Source organism: Pituophis catenifer, unplaced genomic scaffold (genome assembly GCF_029215685.1).
Source record: "Pituophis catenifer annectens isolate HBS135680 unplaced genomic scaffold, rPitCat1.0.hap2 SCAF_2, whole genome shotgun sequence".
NCBI lineage: Eukaryota > Metazoa > Chordata > Lepidosauria > Squamata > Colubridae > Pituophis > Pituophis catenifer.
Window position 1 is genome coordinate 245672959 of NW_027256882.1, and position 23697 is coordinate 245696655.

At 35.9% G+C, this 23697-nt stretch overlaps 1 protein-coding gene across 2 annotated transcripts in view; it reads right to left on the reverse strand.

The window, feature by feature from the left end:
- KCNN2 (potassium calcium-activated channel subfamily N member 2) overlaps positions 1-23697 on the reverse strand; it is a 78420-nt gene that overhangs the window by 15107 nt on the left and 39616 nt on the right. For both annotated transcript variants that reach the window (XM_070935724.1, XM_070935726.1), the window contains exon 5: positions 6924-7065. In XM_070935724.1, coding sequence (XP_070791825.1) covers positions 6924-7065 — 142 coding nt within the window. The remainder of the gene's footprint in view (positions 1-6923; positions 7066-23697) is intronic.

A 23697-nucleotide genomic window follows, 5' to 3' on the forward strand; every position in this document is an offset into this window, starting at 1 on the left:
TGAAATCGAGACTGGGGACCGAGCACAGAGAGATCCTTTATCACTGTTGCTTTGATCTTCCTATCCTGTTTCTGTTCAGTTACGTTTGCCTTTTTTGATGTTTCCACTACTTTAGGTAGCTTTAAGTCAGCTTAAATCATTTTGTCAATAACATATCTGCATGTTAGAGGTTCTTTGAGCTATGTGAGGAATTTGTTCTGTAAAAGATAAGGACTACTGCAGGAGGAAATAAATTCTCAAGATAGAAGCTTATATGATGTCTAAAAATCAGTCTGTACAAATGGACAGTATCTGTTATAGGAATAGAGCCTGGATAGCTCTGCAGATAAGGCACTGTAATTTAACACCAGCTGTCTGCAATTAAAGTAAGTTCGAATCTTGCCAGGCTCAAGGTTGACTCAGCCTTCCATCCTTTCTAAGGTAGGTAAATTGAGGACGCAGTTTGTGGGAGCAATAAGCTGACTTTGTATAAAATATACAAAAGTATGAAGGCTATTGCTTAACGCACTGTAAGCCGCCCTGAGTCTCCGGAGAAGGGCGGCATATAAATCATTTTTTTAAAAAAATATTCTTAATCGTCCAAGCTCAGAAGAAGACTTCAGTTCAATCTTCAGTGTCTTTAAAGCTAAATTAAAAAAGCTTATGAAATCTTATGTATTTATTGAAACATATATAATTCATTTGCTCCAAGAAGCTTAAAATTATATGATAGGAAACAAAGCTAAAATTTTAAAAGAAAATATTTGTTCAATAAAAACACCAACCATTGGTTTTCATTTAACTATAGGTAGATCATGCAGATGGCTAAAAAAAGTAAAGTTTCTTCCAAAATAGAGATAAAGGGAATATACTATATAATGTATTTTCAAAGTTTTATCTTTTCACTACCTTGCCTTGAAACACAGGATCAGAAGATTGTGTCATTATACGAATGGCATGTACAGTCTATAAAAAAGTAATGAGCATATTTCATACATTTATTTAATTACAGGAAGGAACATGGCCTGTGTTGATAATTTTCTAGTCACTCTTACTGGGGGGCAAGGAGTGAGAAAATATTGCAGTTGCATTAATCCTTTTAAAATTTTCTTTAATTATTCAAGATTTTCTAATAGCAATGATTCTCGTATGATTTATATCTCTTTTAAAGAAATATGAGCAATTTCTTCTTCTTTTTTTGGAAAAACTCATTATATTTTAGTACCAGTCTTGCTTATTTAGGTCTAAAATGTCATCACTCTTTGAAATGAAGAGCTATATAATCCTAGTGTTGCCACAGTGAAGATCTTGGTTTAAATCACTTAAATGCTGCCCTAGGTTTCAACTTACAATCATTTAGCTAGCTTAGGATGCCTCAGAAACTTTAAGACTTTCCATGCTACAGTATTTTGCAAGTCAACGTTTGAAAGTAATCTTCTGGCTATTTTTGTTTCGTATGGAACCATGGATATTCTTCATAGGGCAGTAAGTGATCATATATATCTATGAAGAAAACAATAGTAAACTCTTTGGCAATATAAATCATACCATCTTATGTCAGACCTGTTTGAATAGACTTAATTTTTCTTCTTTAACTTTGCAGCTACTTTTAAGAAAGCCTGAGCAAAGGACATCAATAGACATGCTATAACCACAAACATGACACAGGACATTTCAACACAGGATATTTTCCTGTGAGTGCCTTAGCTGAAATGATCAGAAGAGAAAAGATTCTTACTATGAACTTTAATATGCAAATCACATGCATTGTTACTTTTGTCTACCAGGGATAATTTGGTCTTGTACGTTCTATTTTAAATTATTCTATGAGCACAATAATGATCAGGATGAGTCTATTCCTAAATGTGAACTGTAGGATTTTGGAAAGTCTCAAACAAGAGAAACTTGAGATAGCTATTTAGGATCTGATCATCAAAGACATTGGGTCTCATTATATGGAAATGACATTTTGTATTATTGTGACATTTAAACTATTAATAACTTAATTATATAGAAACGTGTTAAATTTATTTAAGGCCATTATATTTTAGAAGCCATCCTTCTTTCCAATTAGGACTACACATGCTTTGAACATCCTTCAAAAGAAATGCTTCAGACATCATATCAGCACAGCAGCTCTCTGCTGTTCATTAAAGTAGCCCCCTTTTTCAGCTTTTTCTGTAAGTCTGGAAAAAAGATGCCTCTGCTTTAAGAGTAATGTTCACTTTAATGAGTTAATTCCTTAAAGCAGCAATACCTTTCTTCAAGTTCATGTAGAAGCCTGAAAGAAGTTTGGGTTCCTTTAATAAATAGCAGGGAGGTATTGCATTTATGACTTCCAAATAAAATTTGAACCATGAACAAACCAATGGTACCTAAATCTGCACTGCCCAGAAAAGTTTCTTCTATTTGTTTAGTTCCTCTAGACTGTGAATAACGCAGAAAAAAATATTTTTAACAAATCGTGTCTCTTTTCAGTAACTCTGCCAATGCTTTGTACAGACTCTGCTCTCTTTCATTTTCCATTATGGCAGGACTAACTGCAATGTTAACACAGCTGTTCTTTCTTCATGAAACAAATGTCCTTTCTTATTGACATTGGGCAATTCCAAATGTCCTGCTGCACACATTTTTATCCAATTGTGATAGAGCTCCAGTGAAATTAGAGTTTGATAAGAACTGGGATGTAATAGACTGGATCTAAATCAGAAAGACTCTGGTTCAGATGACTGATTTAAGAAGCTGTCATGAGATCACATTGGACAGATAACTGTGCATCAAGCAAAATGCCCAGGCACCAGTTCAGCCTCTCCTGCTGTTATACAAAGTTGAATGATATTAAACTAGAAAATTCTTTATTGGCCAAGTGTGATTGGACACACAAGGAATCTGTCTATTTTTACTTATTTTTTTAAAATGCATTTTGGGATTTGGTGTTAAATTCTTGTCTTGCTTAATCCCATTCTGTTTTTGATTTAAAAATTCTGTTTTAAGAGGAATCAGGAGTACTCCTAGGGCAGTGATGGCTTACCTTTTTGCTATTGCGTGCCAAAAGCAGGTGGAGCGCGAGGGGGGTTGTGCGTGCATGTGCCCACCCATAATTCTATGCGCCCTGCCCCTTCGCGCATGTGCGCACAACCCCCTGCACTCCCCCCTTTTGGCACGCGATGGCCCGGTGGGCCCGGTAGGCCCGTTTTTTTCTCTTTCCAGGCTCCAGAGCCTTTCTAGGAGTCTGGGGAGGGTGAAAACGGCCTTTCCGAACCCCCGGGGGCCCTCAGCCCATTTGCTGACTTCCAGTGGGCCCAGCAGGCCGAAAATCAGCTGGCCGGCACACGCATGCACGCTGGAGCTGAGCTTGTGTGCCCACCAATATGGCTCCGTGTGCCACCTGTGGCACGTGTGCCGTAGGTTCGCCATCACGGTCCTAGGGAGTATTTTGTTTTCCTTTATGAACACACCACTCTTCCTAAAGCAGACCTGACCCACTGCACTGTGTATGAATTAGGCAGAGCTAAGTAGTTCAAAACTACTTAATGAGCCAGAACTGTTTTGCAGTTTCCCTGGGGACAAAATTGCAGTTTTCTAACTTATTCTCAAACCCTTTGTCCATTCCTTTCATTTTTGAACATTTTTGAATTTTTTTGGTTGGACCAAGCCAAATTCAGAATTTCTAGAAGTCTGCCACTTTGACAAATTACCCATCAATAGACACATAGACATAACCAATATCTATATACTGTGCAAAAGAGACAGTCAACAAGGGAACAGAAAGACCAAAACATCTTCCAACCAGCAATCTATGAGCACTGATTAATTTCAAGATTAATATCAAACCAACAATCAAGAAGTAAACAATACTCCAATCAAGGAACTGCCAAACAAGCTAACAGTAAACAATCTAACCAAAGAACCTCCAAGCCACTCCCATCAATACTGAGAGGGCAAGCCGCTAGAATATAAACTGAGGGCAAACCGCAGTACTTACTAGCACTGATGATGTTACCTATAGTAGTTTGGGTAATGAAATGTCTGCAAGGAAACAAGCAGGCTCAGAGAATGCCAACGTCCCCTCAAAGACTTCAATACCTGGCTCGTACCTGTGATATGATATGTTTCTGTAATTATTAACTGGACATAAGCTAAACTGGAGTGTTTGGACTATAAAAACAAAAACAAAAAAACCCACTAATGAATATTCCTTATGCATATCATATAATCAGTATCAGTGATACTGATTATACCTGCCCGAAAGAACTGAATGAAAAGGTTTACTTCAAGTCCAACAAACTACTGTGTTTCCCCAGAAATAAGACCCTGTTTTTCTTATATTGTTTTTGAATCCCGAAATAAGCGTTTGGCCTTATTTTCGGGGAGGTCTTATTATTTTGGGGCATGTGGAACAAGATGGGGCTCCTCTTGCCATCTTGCCTGATTTCCAGCTCTGTGTTTAAATGTTTTCAGGGGGAGGCTTATTTTAGCGCATGTGCTCAAAAGCCCGATTGGGCTTATTATCAGGGAATGTCTTATTTTCAGGAAAACAGGGTATCAAAGTAGAAAAGTACAGTATGCATTGGCTGATTATGCAAAAGTCAGCCAAAACATGCATTATTGCAAGTTAAAAATTGGAACTTACTGAACATACAGAAAGCAAAACATGAGTATCTAAATCAGGTAATAAAAACATGAATAAAATGCTCGCAAGGAAAAGCATTACATGATTAATTTCCATATAAGTATGAGGGTGGATGAAAACCTGGCAATGGCTTACAAATGGACCATTTTTTTAAAAAGGGGTTAATTTTGGCTGTTCAAGAGCAAGCTATCTGAATTATTGCATTCAAGACCAGAATTGGAAAAAAAAATCATTATATGATTCAAAGTGCAAAGTGTGCAAAGAAACAGAAGAAACAGTAGATCACTGTTTCTTCTCAACACTCAGCTCATGTAAGAAGATGGCACAAACTGATTATAAATAACAACATAACACAATTATTTACTGGAACATTTGTAAAAATTATCATGTGCCAATAACAAAAAATTGGGGGAACATAAGAGGTGAAAAGAAGGAGCAAGTAAAATATTGTGGGATTTCCAAATATAGGCTGATGATGTCTTGGTTCATAACATACCAGATATAACTGTGGTTGAAAAGAAGAAAGTGTGGATAATTTATGTAGCAATAGTAGAATAGAAGACAAAGATTTGGAGAAGATCATAAAGTATCAAGATCTGAAAATTGAAATTGAAAAATAATGGCAGAAACCAGTAGTGTTTATTGGCACGCTGTGCCATACCAAAACATTTTGAATGGCAGTTAGAAAATATGTGCATTGACAAAATTTCTATCTGTCATTTACAAAAAGCCAAAACAGTGTTTGGATCTTTACAATATCCTAGGTGCTTGGGAAGAACTCAATGTTTATGAAGACCAATACCAGATAAAGAACTGGCATCTATGATTTCATATTGTAGTGCATATTATAATAAAAATATAGACTACTACTGTAGCTGCAGCATTACATAAGCACTATTAAACACAATAAGAAGATTTTGTTTTAAGATTGTTCCTGCAGACTTAGAATATAAGAAAAACAAAGAAAGAAACAAAGAAAAAAAATAGAAGATGATTCCTCAAAGCTTATTAAGGGTAGTCCACGTTTTGTATCCATATTATCTGTCTGCCAAGGACTGTTAGCAGATAGTGCAGTGATACAGAATCCTAATGAGCTGAAATAGGACTTCAGAGAAGGTTGAATACCAGCTCCACTTTTTTGTTTCCAGATTCAATTAACTGACCCAGGACATATTAAGACTCAGGACATATTAAGATGTTGCATTCAACATCTGAACTTGGTCTGGAAGATTGTAGATACCAACCCAAAGATTATTTTCTGACAATTTGACAGCTCATGCGATGACATATCATTCTGCAACATGATTTTTGTTTCAGCTGTGAAGGAAGTTTAACTATGTTTCATTTTCTAATTGTTTTTATTCTGTCTGTGAAGCTTTTGGTTTCATTCCTACCTTTAATTCAAGTCATTTTGAGTTATGCCAGTCTGAGGAAAAATTGAATATAAAATAAAGGTCCTATCTAAAGCTGCCTTTCCCCACCCCTCACGTCCAGTTTCAAGCCACAGAAATATCGCCCAGTATTATATGTAATGCTATTATTCCAGTCACATATCCAGTCCTTTCCTTGGTTGCATTTGCCTTTGTCATTGTTACTGTGCATAGTATTTATGTATTGTATTAGTATTTGAAGCCCAATAATAACAGATGAATTAATACAGGGAAATTAATTGGTTATACATATTTCCCAGTGACACAATAGCAAGCAACATAGGTGGTAATAGCTAATATAATAAACGTAATGTCTGAGAATCTTGATTCACAGAATGACCATCAATCTAGCTAATTGAATGGCCTGATTTTTTTTTTTTTTTGAAAAATAGGAATTAAATCCCTATGTTGACCTCAGAAGACTCTTCAGGATCAAAAGCCACTTGCTTTAATTAGATAAAATATAACATCTACATTTAATACCTCTCTTAGAATATTAATTCTAATACTTTTTAATTTGCCATTTTCTCTAAGAGATTTATGTAAGAGGAAAACAAGGAAGAAGGAAAATAAGCCCATAGTTTAGAATAAAGTTCAAAGAGAATTAATTGCTTGATGCAGCATAGTTTATATATTATATTGTTTATTTATAAAACGTTATATATTTTATAGCAATCTTATACCTAGCAACTCAAAGTAATCAAAACTAGTACAATATCAGTTTAGGTTACATATTAGCAAGTAACCTTTGATCTTTTTTTACCTTAGAATCACTTGAAAGCTTTATAACCAGTTTTCTGTTGATAATTTCTGTTTTGCAGATATTCTGAAAATAATTCAAACTCACAAAGCATATAGAAATTAAATCTGGAATCACTCACCATTATTCCAGTAAGCAAGCAAACTCCTTTCCCACAGTAAGTATTAGGTACCATATCTCCATATCCAATGGAGAGAAAAGTTATTGAAATCAACCACATTGCTCCAAGGAAGTTGCTAGTAACGTCTTGTTGATCGTGATACCTAAATAAAGAAATATGATTTTACTACAGTTTATTTAGCAGTAGTTTGGGATTCAGAATCAAAGGCATTATTGTTAGGTGAAACAAAACTAAATTATGTACGTTGTGGCATAAACAAATTAATACTCCGAGCAGTAACTTAGTCCTTCCAGCTCTATATGCAGATCTGCTTGCCAAATATAATACTGTATATGGTTTGTTGTCATCAGCTTTGAATATAATGATCTCTTGTTAGAAGAGGAAAAAATAAAAAATTTTTAACAACAGTAATCGTAAAGTATGATTTCAGTTGATTTGTTGACTTGATTTACAAAGTATTATTTGTAACGTAGCAATCAGTCAAAAAAAAGTAGCATATTAATATTAATTATTAAAAGTGTCCTTTCGGTAACCTTGAATAATTTCAAATGCAGATGGACTAGAAGAGATAATGAAGAACATCAATCTCCACATAGCATTTATTGGTGTTAAGATATCCAACTCATATGAAACAAGTACACACAGAGATACATATATATACACATATAGATTCATCTAAAAAAGAAACACCATATCACTATGCTTGTCTATGACCATAATAACGATTTGGTTGATATTATATCCCATTTTAATAGCAGAACCTTTGAAGTCTCCATTGAACATTACTTGAAACAAGAACTAGTATTCTTCAGATGATTTTTCCATGTGTATCCCTATTTAATACTACAGTACTTTATGGCCTGATAAAATTTTAGTTTTCAAGTTACAATGGAAAACAATACAAGAAATAATTCATTATGAATTAAGTAAAGCATTACAATTATATAATAAACAGCTCCAAAACCAGACTTGCAAGTGAAATTTCTGATTATCATAGGGAAAAATGCACTAAGGATTTCTGCAACAGATCTGTTGATATAATCATGATATTATTGTATACAACCTGGCTTCTACTTATGCAGCAATAGCTTCTCCATATGCAACTTAAGTATTGCAGGTTTATCACAATGTTTATCATAACAATTATTGCCTGACAATTACAACAAAAGAGACAAGACAGAGTTTCATAGTAGCCAATCTTCATAAAAATGTAAGATTTTTGTTATATGTCCAATATTGTCCAATGTTATACCTGAGCAATCTAGTGAGAGAATATAGGGAATTTGAGAGAATGTAGTGAAGGAAATGTCCCTGAAGATACTGCAAATTAACAGAAATTAATTTAAAAAAATTAAACATGGCCCAAATATTGCAAGATATGTTTACTAGGATTCTTAAGAGATTTCAATGATTATAATGTCATTCAAAAGTTGATTAATTATATGCCATCAAATCATTGTCAACTCTTAACTACCACATATATAGATTTTCTCCATGACAATCTGTCCCTAACCAGATTTTTCCGCTCTCCCAAGGTGTGCTCATCACCTCTATAACTGAGTACATCCACCTTGCTATTGTTATCCTCTTATTTTCTCCTTCCACTTTTCTCAGCATTTAGAATCTTCCCCAGAGAGTTAGGCCTCCCCATAATGTAACTAGTTATTCTATCAGTTTTAAAATGTATTTGAAAACACCATCTGGCAAATCAATGATACTCCCATGGGCTGTTTTCCTTATCAGTGGCTTACATTTGGTTCATAAAATGTATCGTTTATATCACATAATGATGATATAATGGTTGACATAAAGAAGAAATCAGAAACATTGCCTTACAGAATTTGAATGCAACTCAGCTGATCCCAATAAGTTTTAGACATTTGTTAAATTGTCTATACACTATTTTAATGTGGCAAAATATCAAAATATAATAAAGTAGCATTAGTAGTTATGTCCATGATCTCTTTCTTGAGACTAGTCTATGATCGATCTCACCACCTTTTAGATGGTCATTTTGGAGGATCTCCCATCTTTGTATGGAAACCTATCAATGTTCATTTCTGATAACTTTTGTTGTTGTTGTTAGTTGCGAAGTCGTGTCCAACCCATTGCAACCCCATGGACACCGTTCCTCAGGCCTTCCTGTCCTTTACCATCCTCTGGAGTCCATTTAAGCTCATGCCTACTGCTTCAGTGACTCCATCCAACCACCTCATTCTCTGTCGTCCCTTTCTTTTTCCCTCAATCTTTCTCAGCATTAGGCTCTTCTCCAGTGAGTCCTTCCTTCTCATTAGGTGGCCAAAATATTTGAGTTTCATCTTCAGGATCTGGCCTTCTAAAAAGCAGTCAGGGTTGATCTCCTCTAGGACTGACCAGTTTGATCGCCTTGTAGTCCAAGGACTCGCAGGAGTCTTGTCCAACACCACAGTTCAAAGGCCTCAATTCTTTGGCACTCAGCCTTTCTTATGGTCCAACTTTCACAGCCATACATGGCAACTGGGAAAACCATAGCCTTGACTATACGCACTTTTGTTGGCAGGATGATGTCTCTGCTTTTTAGTATGCCGTCTAGATTTGCCATAGCTTTCCTCCCGAGGAGCAAGCGTCTTTTAATTTCTTGGCTGCAGTCCCCATTTGTGGTGATCTTGGAGTCCAGGAAAATAAAATCTGTCACTACCTCCATTTCTTCCCCATCTATGTGCCAGGAATTGAGAGGGCCGGATGCCATGATCTTAGTTTTCTTAATGTTGAGTTTCAAGCCAACTTTTGCACTCTCCTTCACCAGCATCAAAAGGCTCTTTAGTTCTTCTTTGCTTTCAGCCATTAGAGTGGTATCATCTGCATACCTCAGGCTTTTGACATTTCTCCCAGCAATCTTAATTCCAACTTTTGATTCATCTAACCCTACCTTTCTCATGATGTGCTCTGCATATAAATTAAATAGGCAGGGTGACAGTATACAGCCTTGCCGGACTCCTTTCCCAATTTTGAACCAATCAGTGGTTCCATGTCCAGTTCTCACTGTTGCTTCTTGACCCACATATAGGTTTCTCAAGAGACAAATAAGATGGTCTGGTACTCCAATGTCTTTAAGAATTTGCCACAGTTTGTTGTGATCCATACATCAAAGACTTCATTGAGCTATGCAAGCCCTTTCGCCACAACGAGGCAGTAATCCATGAAGGGGCTGATAACTTTATGCACTGATAAAATAAGCTGCCTAAACTAAATCAGCAATAATCAGCATAACATTATAAACGATTTGAGATAGGCCTTGTTATGTCTTCTGCTGATCTTTAAAAACACAATGCACAACTGTATATACATGTATGAGTCTATCAAACTGTACACGAATATGTATAATTGCCCCATACTAATCAGTTCAGATATACAACAGGAAAAATAAGACTTTTATTCATTTTTAAATTCAAATTTGGCTCACTTTTTAATATTAATTCATTGTGAATTAGAAGGTCATAATTTTGCCAATTCTTAAACTTTATAACACAGTTCTTCCAAAATAAAACATAAAAATGAGTACATTAAAGAAAACTATATGCAAAAAATATAATTAGGCTAAATTACTTGCATACATTCCATGCTTTAGGAGAAATGTGAACATATATATAAATAAATGTTAATGTCAATTGCAAGAATGGTAGTTTGACTTGGAAAACATGTTTTAAATAGTATTGTAAAATCTTTTCTATTTTCTGTTCTGTATTCAGACTTGAAATAAAGCAAGATGAAAAATAGCCCTTGACTCTAAATAATTTCAACCGAAGCAAGACACAAAAGTGATCAGGAATTAGCCAAATTTAATTGCTTAGATGTTATAGATCTCATTTACATGTGACCAAAATTATTGAAAATAATGTATATCATACTTGAAAATAAAAAAGCCTTACATTTTCAGCATATATCGCATAAAAAGTCAAACGACAACTGAAATAGGAAGGAATAAAATGTTTTATCTATTTGCAAAATAAAATATATAATGAATAATGTTTCCAATAACATAATGCTTGAACATTTGGATAGTGAATGCATTATATTTTCAGTTTGTAGCAATTATCTTAAAAACAATGTCTTCAGAAACAATAAATTAATATACAATAGTTACATTGCCTAAAGTAACTTTACCTTTTAATAAAACAGCCCTTAGTTTATCTTATTTTTAATTGGATTTAAAGAATAGTACCATGTTTCCCCGAAAATAAGACCCTGTCTTATATTTTTTTGACTCCTGAAATAAGTGCTTGGCTTATTGCCATGCGCTCAAAAGCCCGATTGGACTTATTATCAGGGGATGTCTTATTTTGGGTGAAACAGGGTAAGAATAGAACTCCTGGCAGTTGACAACACTATATCAAACCAATAGTTCTTTTTCTGAGACTACATTATGTTAGAAACAGAATACAAAATGACTGCTTATGAATAATTTTAAAATAAACTAGCCTTTAAAAAACAAGTTTTGACACAGTATGAAATACATTAACATTCTATTTTTTTAAAAAAATAGCCACGTATTTGTTTCCAGAATTTTGCATTGGTTTAGTCATGGTTAGAGATAGATGAATGTTTGGTCAGATGACTGCTTTAAGCTAAGAGAGCGTTATGAAATAGTGTGCTAGGCTATGTTTTTTTTTTAAATAGTAGCCTTTCCATTCCATTTTTACCTTGAGAATGGCAAAAACCAATTAATCTAATCTACTCAGTCATATTCAAGGTGAATCCTGTATTAGTGATCCAAAGCTACCAGCCCTCCAATATGTTTATTTGCTTGAAATATAGTTGTAGATTTCCCATGAATATTCATCTTTATGGAAATAATAATAGTGTATTCTATTAGGTGAATTGATTACAAAAATGTAATCAACTAAACATGTAAGCAAAACTACCTAAGTTTACTCTTGCTCAGCCCCAAACCAAATGATAATTTTATTTAAGGGAAATAGATGAATTACTCAGTCTTATAGTAAGGTAAAAGAAAGAACAGGCTTTGTTTCCAAATAATGTCAGCTGTTTTGATAGGTAAAAACAATACGATTCTTGTATTGCAATTTTTTTTCTGATGGAAACCAAGACTAAATCAGAAACTAGGTCAGACTGGAAAAATCTTAATATATGGGGCGGGGGGAATTAAAACACGGATAGAAACTGAAATTGACATGTTCATCCATCTCTTCCAGACGATGTCTGGGTATTAGGTCACAGCACTAGCAGCAGGTTAATTTGTACTTTTTCCCTTAAAACAGAAAGGAGAAAGATTAACAGAATTTTAACCTTTTGATAGCTTCCCCTATAATGAGTTGTCCAATATTATAGGTTTGCTTTAATATAAAACATTACATTCATTTGAAGGAACTGAACAAAAAGACATTGTTGGGTCTTTTTAGTAGAAATGTTTTGAACCAAACAGTCACCTAACTTTCTCACATATATTATGAAGCTTTCTCCTGCTCTATTCCCTCTCTGATTAAAAAAAAGATATATCATTATGTTTACTGCTTCGTCTTCAAACATTGTTGACCAACAAGGGCAAAGAGCAAACCTTGCTCACAATGAAACAATTTCCTCATTTTTCACTATACTTTACCCAGCTCTTTCTGCTCCATTTTCTGTACATGGTTGTTTTGGCTCCAGGAGGAAAAAATAACTGAATAACTATCTTTCCTCTATTATCATCCAAGAAGCACTTTCATCTGTGAAAAGTTAACAGATGTGGAATTTTGAGAGCAACGGATTTTCTGGATATTTGTAAATGAAGAATACAAGAAGCTAAGTTCTCAACATTGGGATTCCATTCACCATCTCATGTGCTCACTCAGAGAATGAAATCCTGGTTCAGCATTTGTGTTTGGACTTTTTCTTTTCTTTTCTTTTCTTTTTTCTTTTAATTATTCCCTACATATTCTTTTTGTCCTTTATTATGTTTTGCTTACATCCATTTATTTTACTAACATCATACCTCTCCCTATGAAGAAGTGAAGCTGAGATGGTTGTCTGCGCTTAGGAAAAACAACTGTAGCCAAGCAGAAATCCTTCCCAGCCCTCTTCCCCAAGGTTCAGCACAGTTTATGCTTTCCCTCAAAAGGCTGGAAAAGCTGACAGCCCCAGAGAGATTGCTTACAGCCCAACCTGAGAGATGGATTCATTCACTCACTCACTTATTTACAAGCATCAGAAAAAGAGCAACCACATTGAGGCAGCACCTCATCCCAGCTAGTGCAAGAACTTTTGGAAGGAGCCAAAGATTGTATACCTCTTTACAGACATTGAGGCTTTTGTTTTGCCTGATTGTTAAAGGACTGAACATAAAGGACCAAGTATTAAAGATGTATTTATGTGGCAACATCAATGTGTATGCCTAGAAAGTAGGTATTAACAGAGCAACAGGTTGTTGATGTGAATGGTATGTTGTGCAATACAGAATTGTATATATATCTGCTACATTGTGGTATATCCAGTCCTTGAAAAACAAACCATCATGTTCCCTCATCTCAGACTCTTTCCTTCCAAAAAATGTTCTTCGTATCCAGGGAAACATCTTTCTTTTTCCTAGCAATTTATTCTGTCTCCTTTTTTTCCCAGTCACTGGTTACCCATACTTTGTCCTTCCAGCCTCCTTGGTGTCTACTTCCTTTCCATTCCACATAAGTATTCCAGTTGCCAATTTCACCCTCCCACACAGATGTAGTTACGTCACTCCACAATTGTTATATCCTTTGTATTAGAATTATTGCATGCCTCCATCCTATGAATGTTTTTCCAACACAATCTGTAATAAATTAACCTTACTTAGGCAACTGTGTGGGATGCCACTTTTCAGAAGAACACAGTGCTCTAAAATATTTCTATATACGTCAGGATTGCATGTAGAGAGTAAAGATGACCTTGAATGAGATATTCAGGATCTATTGCTAAGACAAAGGAGATGAAGCACATTTAAAGTCCAGATTGAAAGAACATTCAGAAATGGCTCAGGCAGATATCTCTCTAACTCACTGAACTATGAAGAAGAGGCATATCAAAATTAGGCTTTCAAGATTCTTTTATTATAGCCAATCTCAATAAAAGTAGTTTTAGCTTTTCTCTGGAGTTGATTCCTTCATCTGGTCTATTAGTGGGGCTGACATTACATAATCAGAAATGAACATATCTATGCAAATGGAACAATTTGAGGATGTTATGAAGGATATCTTCAATCCATACATGATCCTACCATCCAGAAGAACCATCTCCTTTCCCTTGGCAGTTTCCAGAACCATCTCCGACACTGCTCCAGAAGATTTCCAACTATCTAGAGCAGTTATTGAGGGAACACAGTAAATTGCTAGAATAAAGGAGAACCAACAAAACTTGACTTCCTCTTTTTTCCCATTGGAAGCATCCCATGAAAGGAATTTTGCTCATAGGAAGTTTGGATTCAATTAATTTCAATTGGTGTAAACTAACTGCAGGTCTCTTTTGTAATGCATAAGATTACTAAAAGTCTTAACAGAGAAACGTGTTGAAATGATATAACAACTAAAATTTTGTGATCCACTTAATACTGAGGTTGAAAGCAAGCACCTATCAATCACAGCATATTTTAACTGAGAAAAACTCAGTAAGAAAAACTCAAGTTTTGGAAACAACAAAACACTTGAAAAAAAGCAATTTTTTTCAGCACCATATTGTTCAAGAAAGGAAAATTATGCACAAACAGCCTTGAGCAACTTAAATAAAATCTCCTGCTAAAGCAGGAGATTGGACTAGAAGGTATCCAAAGTCCCTTCCAGCTCTATTCTGATTAAAATTTCATTTTAAACATGAAAAGCCTTAAACTACAAACTGGATTTCAGCTACTTCCTACCCTAAACCCAAAGTTTTGTTATTGAGTTCCCTCATAAAAGTCCTAATGAATTTCTTCTCAAAGAAATAATCCAAATGATTTTAGGTTCATAGAAGCAACTGCAATTGGAGAGCTCTTTGCATAATGGAATGGGACTCAAATACCTACCTCTTACCAATATTATATTTGCTCCCAATAGCTTTGGTGACATCTTTAATAGTCACTGTCCATTATAGGAAGACAATTGCTATAGTTTTGCCTTGAGAGCTGTTTCACATTCATCTTGATACCAATATGATTTTTTTTTTTTAAAAAGGTATTAAACTATATATCTCAGTTGAATCTGCTATTTCTTACAGAGGGTTGCTTCTTTCAGTTTAGCCTGCTCAACACTGGCAAGAATAACATTCAGAAAGACTGTGAGAAAAACATTTTTATGCCTTCTTTTTAAAAAGCCTTCTCAAACATTACTGATCTGAGCAAACCATAGTCTGTCAAACACTATACACTTAGACTAATAATAGCAAAAACTGTGCCTCTGACTAAACCTGCAACTTGTCATTTTGACACTAAATGGAGTAACTACCTATTAGTTGTCTCCTAACATATTAAATCTTCTATCTTTTCATCACCATTTAAAATAAGTAGTATAAAAGGGCTCCTCCTTTCTTTTTTCTTCTTCATCAATGCATTAATCTTTCCATATGGATTTTCCTGATGAAGAGGAAAGAAAAAAGAATCCCAATTCCATTATTAAAGTATAACTAATGTTAATTATTGCCAGAACAAAATTCTACTGACTGTGAAACTATAAAATGTCTCTTGAACTGGTTGTCATACTAAATGGCAAAGTGGTTTTTGTATAGATGACGGCCATTGCTTTGCCTTCTGTACATCTAATATCAAATGAAATACACAGACTCCAGGCTCATCAAAAAGTATAGCCCTGGACTGCAGGTACAGGATTTCCATCTGGATTTCTAATGCAGGAAATGTATTCCTTGAGATTCTAGGGTGGGGTTGTTGTTGTTTTGAGAACCTAAAAGAGATGCCATAAGTCTAATATGTTTTTATGTCACTGACAATGTTTAGAAAATGAATTTCCATGTACTTGGAAAAGTGTAAATATTGGCGAATGAATTTCACTAGCATAACATGAGTCAGCAATAATAGGAAGATAATAGGAAGATATAATCTCATAGGCTTCAAATACTATATTGAACACAGGTGCTCTACGTAGGTGACCAAAGAAAAAATTTATGTCACTGTGCCTTTGCATTTTGATCAGGATTTGTGAAGTATTTTTTGTAAAACTAACAGCTTCCATTGCTTGAAAATACCCAGGCAACTCATGATGTTTCCATCGACAAATATTCCCCTTCTATCTCCTCATCTGCTCTTGCTACAGCTTCCTCAAAACTTCTCAGCCCATCGACCCCTTCACTCACTTACCTGTTCCCTAAACTGCAGATATTTTTACTAGGATGTGAATTTTAAAAAAAGTTATTATTTCATTTTTAAGTCAGATTTTTTTTTGCATTATGCTACTTTGAACAAACCCACAAATAATGAAATAAAACATAAAATAAAAATAAATTAATTGGATAGTTAAATAATTACATGAAAACTTAAATAGCTACATAGGTTGTAACCTTGTCCATTTGGAATATGATCCATAACATGCTGTGCATAGCCCAGTTTGCCTTTCAAGTGAGTAAATCTTTTATCACTAATTACTGGTCCCTGTGACTTTCACGGCCTCTCAACTGTGAAAAAAAAAAGAGAATGTGAATATCTAATTATTGGCAGCCTGTGTGGGGCACCTGGGCCCCATATAGTATTTGAAGCTTATGAGATTATATCATCTAATTATCGCTGACTCATGCTAGGCTAAGTGAAATTTATTCACCAATATTTACACATTTCCAAATACATAGAAACTCATTCACTAAAAACATCATCAGTGACATAAAAACATGTTAGACTTTTCAATAGTTCAAAAAAGTATTTTTCTTTTCTTTTACTCTGCCAGTATTAGTAAGCCATAGATTGGCACATAACACATAGCTTCCTTTGAGAGAAATAATTAAAAATAAGGAATTCATACTGATGACTATCAATTTCTTCCATCCATTGTCATTCTAATAATTTTTTTAAAATGTAATGGACAACAAATGACAGCTAAGATTACACTGCAGAACTGCAGTAAATGTACAGTACTCATTTTGAGACATGCTTTGTACAAACCAGAAATTGGACATAGGCAGAGAAATGGGTCAAAATGTTTCTCCATTAATATCTCTACACATACTCTAAAACTGTTCACAGAATACAGTGAGTTGGACAAATTGGTGCTGTTTATCCTAAGCGTTTATCCTAAAATGAAAGAAAAAGACAATTGTGGATACTTCTAAATATGACTTACAAGAATCAGCTGGAGTTGGAGGACATCCAAATTGAGTAAAATAAATAAAATGGAATGAATAATAAATAATGTAACTTCTACCTTCTTTTGTATTCTCAATTAGCATGAGTAAATAGGTTTCTTTTTTGCCTGTGCCTGCCAGTGAGTTTCGTACACCAATTACATCCAATTATTTCATCTGTCTTGCTATGTTTTCTGCCACCCACATGGGTTAGTGATTGGGTGACAGTTTCCTCTGCAAATTTATGTATACATGCTGTAATAAGAACTGATATATTGCATTAATCAACTATGTCCATCATGGGCAAAACCTTTCAGATTTTTATACTACTGGTGGGCAAAAAAGAAACAAAAACCAAGTTAATCTACTTCCAATTAAGCCAATCTTGTATATAAATGCTATTTTTGGATTCTTTTCTTGAGTAAAACATAAGAAACATTAATAAATCACTTTAGTTTGCACAGACAGAAATAAACACCATCCCATTATTGTTATATACCGTATTTTTCGGAGTATAAGACGCACCAGAGTATAAGACGCACCTATCTTTTTTGGTGAGGAAAAGAAGAAAAAGAAATCTTCCTTTGCCTCCCAGCAATTTTGCCTCGTTGTAGCAAACAGCAAACAGCCTGCTTTACTTTCATTTTCATTTTCAGCATAGCGTGATTAGCACAAGGGAAAAAAAATCTGCTCCAGCAATTTACCTCTTTGCAGCAAGCAGCAGAGCCCTGCCCAAAACAGCTGAGAGCAAAAAGCTGAGAGTCGGGAGGCCGATCCAATCAACTTGTGCTAATTAGCCTGTGCTGAACCTGAAAGGAGCTGTTTTTTCTTGCTGTTTGCTTGCAAGGAGGTAACTGCTGCGAGGCAGAGGCCAAAGTGTGGGGGCCACTGGGTGGGTGGGGCTAATATAAGACGCACCTAAATTTTCACCCTCTTTTAGGGGGAAAAGGTGCATCTTATACTCCGAAAAATACAGTATATGAAAAAGACAAAATGGCTGGATTGACTATGTCTGTTTAGAGTAAGTGCTAATCAATTCAAGTAATGTGTTTTAAGTAATATTTTTATAATCTTGCTCAAAACAACAGAAGCCCAGAAACTAGTTCAAGTGACTGAATCACCAGTTATCAATGATCACCGAGTTACATTTAAGTTTTACCTCTGAAGGTAAACTTTTTTTGTCAAGCTCAATTTCTGGAAACTTTGTTTTTTAAAAAAAAAACATATAGTTTCCTTGGCTGGAATATAGAAATTAATTATTTGCTCCTGCCGTCTTCCAAGTTTTTATTTTACTTTCATCTATCCGACTGCCATTGGAAGATAGTTAAACCTTCATAGGTGATCCATCTTCCTGGAAATATAAAATCCAGAATATAAAAATTCATTATTCAGCCAGGTAAACACATAAGGAAAGTTTATGTGGTCTATAAATCCACAGCAAAAGAATCCTTATTTGATAAGCTCAGCAGGAATCAGATTTAACCCACAAAAGAAGTGCAAATTTTATACCAGACAAATAGAAATAATACATAAAGAGAAAAGCTGGATGGTTCCCACTGCTGCCATCCTTGTAGGCACATTCAGTATAATTTCTAAATATGCATGCATGGTTTATTCAAAAGTTATGCAGAATGAATAAAAATGTATTTTCCCCTATGCACAGCCAGAGTATTCACAAATAATGTCTTCACAGTGCGGAAGATTAGCAGGTGGAAGTGCCAATACCAAGGTCAGACTTAGCTCCTAGTAATGGTAATTGCCACAGCAGTAACTCAGTTTAGACCCTCAATTCTAAAGTAGCAAATAGCAAAAAACTTATGGCAAAGAACAGAGAGAGCAAAACATTTTGGTCATGAAAATACTGCATTCTGAAACTGATCAAACCAGCTGCTGAAGAAACCCATTTTTATTGGAAAAACGTGCCTAAATGCCTTTTAAGCATGAATTGTAATCAGAGACAATTGCTTTTTTATCCATTCGAAGTGAAACTGCATAACATCCATTTCTCACAGAAAGCCGTTGCTGCTATATGAGTTGCATTTTACAGTTAAGCACTAAAGCCTTTTTTTTTTTAAAAGGGGTTATTTAGAAGAATATTATAAGAAATTGTATCTGGCTTGTTGCATAAACACCCTCTATTCTGAACAACATCCACTTGTTATTTCTTTGTTTGTTTTAGTAATGTTTATTTTTTTCCATTTTTAATATTGCAAAATATTAGAATAGTCAGAGGAGTGTTGCTGAATGTTGGCTAGACAAACGTGGAACTGAACCAGAGGTGGGTTGCAGCAGGTTCTGACCAGTTCTGGAGAACCGGTAGTGGAAATTTTGAGTGGTTTGAAGAACCGGTAGTAAAAATTCTGACTGGCCCCGCCCCCATCTATTCTCTGCCTCCCAAGTCCCAGATGCTAAGAGAGGAAATGGGGATTTTGCAGTATCCTTCCCCTGGATTGGGGAGGAAATGGAGATTTTACAGTATCCTTCCCCTGCCACGCCCCCAGAATCGGTAGTAAAAAAATTTGAAACCCACCACTGAACTGAACAATAGTTGCAACCAAGAATCTTAAAAATGTGGTAGTGCAAATTGAAAAAACTACTGTTGATTTGATGAAAACAATCAAACACATTTGGTTTTTTTTACTCTTGGTAAAAAAAAATCCCAGTATTCAAAATCAGCAAAATAAAGGCAACATACATTCGTTGTACCTACATTCCACTGTTTATTATATTACAGTAGCAACTCAAGGTCTCCTGTTGTCTATACAAAGATGGTTTTCTATTCAATCTCTTTATGACAAACTGATCTCCAGAGGAACTTATGATAAAGGCAGCTTTTGTATCCCAGGATCCAATAGGCTCCATCAATATTAAATCCACCATGCTGGGGGGTTGTGAGTTATAAACTGCAATTTTACATTTCTTCAAATGTGATACAATTATGCTAGAGTAGACAATTCCTGGCTGTTTGGGAAAGTGGGTGAAATAATAGGATGACTTTGCTCCATTTAAAATTTGCAATGTAAAATAGTATTCCAGTTTCTGGCGAATGCTGCTCTAGAGTTCTTGCTCAATGAGAGAGTGAAAGAGCCAGAGCTAGGATCTGACAATTCTTAGTAACAAATTGTCACAGATGAATACAATTTCTTAAGTCAGAAAAAGAATGACCAAAAGTCCACTTATTCAAAAAGTCAGGAAGAAAGGTATTTGGATTTAGACCAGTGGTGGGTTGCCCCCGGTTCGGACCGGTTAGCAAGAACCGGTAGTAAAACCGGCAGGAGACCCCACCCACCACCCTGGATGTCGTCATCAGCGATCTCGCTTCGTGCGTGCGCACGATCCCGTTGCAAACCGGTGGTAAAGGTAAGTAGAACCCACCCCTGATTTAGACCCTAGGACTGACATATGTCTTTTTAGATACAAAAAAATGGTTGTGGTTCTATCCCAGGCAAATATTTTTCATGTATGACTTCTGTCCTCCCTGCAATACAACAGCTTATTAGTTACGTCATGGATATAATACAAGTAATCCTCGACTTATGGTCCCAGTTGAACCCAAAATTTCTGTTGCTTAGCGAGGCAGCTGTTAAGTGAGTTTTGCCCATTTTATGACCTTTCTTGCCACCACTCAATTGTTAAGTGATTCACTGCAGTTGTTAAGTTAGTAACCTGGTTGTTAAGTGAATCTGGCTTCCCCATTCGCTTTCTTTGTCAGAAGTAGTAAAAGGTGATCACATGACCCTGGGATACTGCAACCATCATAAATATAAGTCAGTTGTCCAATGTTTGAATTTTGATCACATGACGATGGGGATGCTGCAATTGTGTGTGAAGTGTGAATAAGTGTGAATAGTCATAAATCACTTTTTCAGTGTCATTGTAGCTGCAGTCATTAAATAAACTGTTGTAAGTCAAGGACTACCTATACTTCTGCTCAGTGGTGGGTTTCAAAAAATTTTACTACTGGTTCTGTGGATGTGGCTTGGTGGGCATGGCATGGCTTGGTGGGCGTGGCTTGGTGGGCATGGCAGGGGAAGGATACTGTAAAATCTCCATTCCCACCCCACTCCAGGGGAAGGTTACTGCAAAATCCCCATTTCCTCCCAATCAGGTGGGACTTGGGAGGCAGAGAATAGATGGGAGCTGGGCCAGTCAGAATTTTTACTACCGGTTCTCCGAACTACTCAAAATTTCCACTACCGGTTCTCTAGAACTGGTTAGAACCTGCTGAAATCCACCTCTGCTTCTGCTGTTAGCTAGTAAATTCAGAGTGGAAGGAAGAGAATTACTGATGTTCTTACGATGAACTCTGACACAGAAGAGTTGAACCTCTCCATCCCTGACTTTCTGATGTCAATTTAAAATACATCTGAAATTTAACCAGCAGTTCTAACTATTTTCCAATTTATTGGGGCATTACAATGATATGAGCTGGGCATATTTACATATTTGCACATTTAAAATTCATAGAAAACTTCTAGTTGATCATTTCAAGTGAGTCAATATTTGTGTTTTCTGGTCAATAGCTGAGCACAGAAAATTGATAGCAATCAATGCTTGTTTGTCAACCATAAGCTAAATGCTTAAGTACCTCTCTCTCAGAGCCATACTTTAAACACTTGTCCTCTCTTAAAACAAAAACAACAACAATAACAACAACAATAACAATAACCACAAAATAAATTGCTAGGAAGTCCTTATAATTTCCTTATGTCCTTATAATTGTCATGGCAGCAAACTTCTCTGCCCTTCCAAACTCCTAATGTTTTTTATGTGCCAACTCCGCATTTGGGCTCCTTTTAGCTAAACATGCCAGCATGCTAACTAGGAGTTGGAAGGAAATACTTTCCAGTGAGAGCACAAACCATCCTTTCAAATTCAAGTCAATGATACATCATAAGTAGTGTTGATGAGCAAAATTCAGTGTGAACCATTCTAGCAGTTTCTAATCAGGTTCACAACATCAGGTTTTGTTTTGTTTTTAAAAACTGCCTAGTTTGATATTATCACAAAGCAGCACACATCAAATTCTTGCCTTACTCTGTCGCCAGGCTGAAACTAGCTATTACTCTTTCTCAAAGATAAATAGAGTTTAAAGGCTCCTTGCTGCAACCAGCACTCAACCTGCAAGGGTTGAGTGATTGTGAAAAGTGATTGATTATAAAAATGTCACCATACTATCTTTCTGGTATTTCAGCCAGGGAAGCTTAAAACAAAGGGAAAGAAAGCCCTCTCAGCTTTGCTGCATAGCAACTGCTCAAATGCATCGAATGTGTACTGAATGTATACTGAAAAAGTGTGTGTGTGTGTGGGGGGGGGGGGGGGAAGCTAGTAGTCTCTTTTCATTCTGTGGTGAATGGAGACACAGGGAGGTCTATGGTCATTCTCAATCATCCGGCTCATGATTGTCCCAAAGGTTGTCACTGCGTTTTTGTATTTACCAGCTGAGCTCATTATTTCTGGATTATCAGACTTTCCGTAGTTTGCCAAGAATCCTTATCATTAAGCTAAACTGCGCATGTACTCCACCCACATTCCTTCACACACCTTCTTTTTGTTCCCTTGCCAAGAAAGGTCTGGCTGCTGAGAAGCAGCTGGCACGAACTGTATTTTCAAAATGTAACCAATTAGATCAGTTAGATGTTTTATTTTCTTTATAACAAATAGATGAGTTTTCTTAGAAGAAATATCTTCGGGTTTTGTTTTCTTATAGTATGCTTGCAAGGAATAGTCTCGATCCACCCCTCGTAATCAAGGTGCGATTATCCCAAAGGCAGAATGGGATTAATCAGTGCCCTGACAAAGGTGCTTTCCAAAAGGCAACTGGACTTTCTTGTTTTGTTTTTTCCTTGAAAATATTTTGTTTCTCATCCAAGAAGCTTCCTCAGTTTTCCAGAAGAAGCTTCTTGGATGAGAAGCAAAACATTTTCAAAGAAAAAAAAATCAAGAAAGTCCAGTTGCTTTTTGGAAAGCACCCTTGGGGGACACAGATCATTTTGCTAGTCTATGAACAGAGATAGTTGAGTGTCCTCTGAACCAAGGGTCTCAACCTTGGCAACTTTAAGCCTGGCAGACTTCAACTCCCAGAATTCCCCAATCAGCTGGCTGGGGAATTCTGGGAGTTGAAGTCCACCAGGCTTAAAGTTGCCAAGGTTGGAGACCCCTGCTCTGAACTGTCTACTGGTCAGATGATCAGAATGAATTATTTCATGGGTTTTTTCTGTCAGTCAGCATTCCAAGGCAACAGACCAGCAAAGAGAATCCTTAAACCTGTTTGTGAAGGATTGGAAGGTAGAAATGGTCTGAAAAAGGGTTGTAGAAATGCCCTTCATTGGATTGATCAGAAAGATACACAAATGTAATCCTCCTTGGGCTTTGTTTTTAGCCTCACCACTCCTAGAAGATATTAGATTGGAGAAAGCTAGAATAGATTATGTTCCTGAAACTCTTGCCAGGTCTATCGGCTTAAAAAGTGAAAGATTCTTTGCCTGTTCTGCTAAGATTTCTGTTTCTG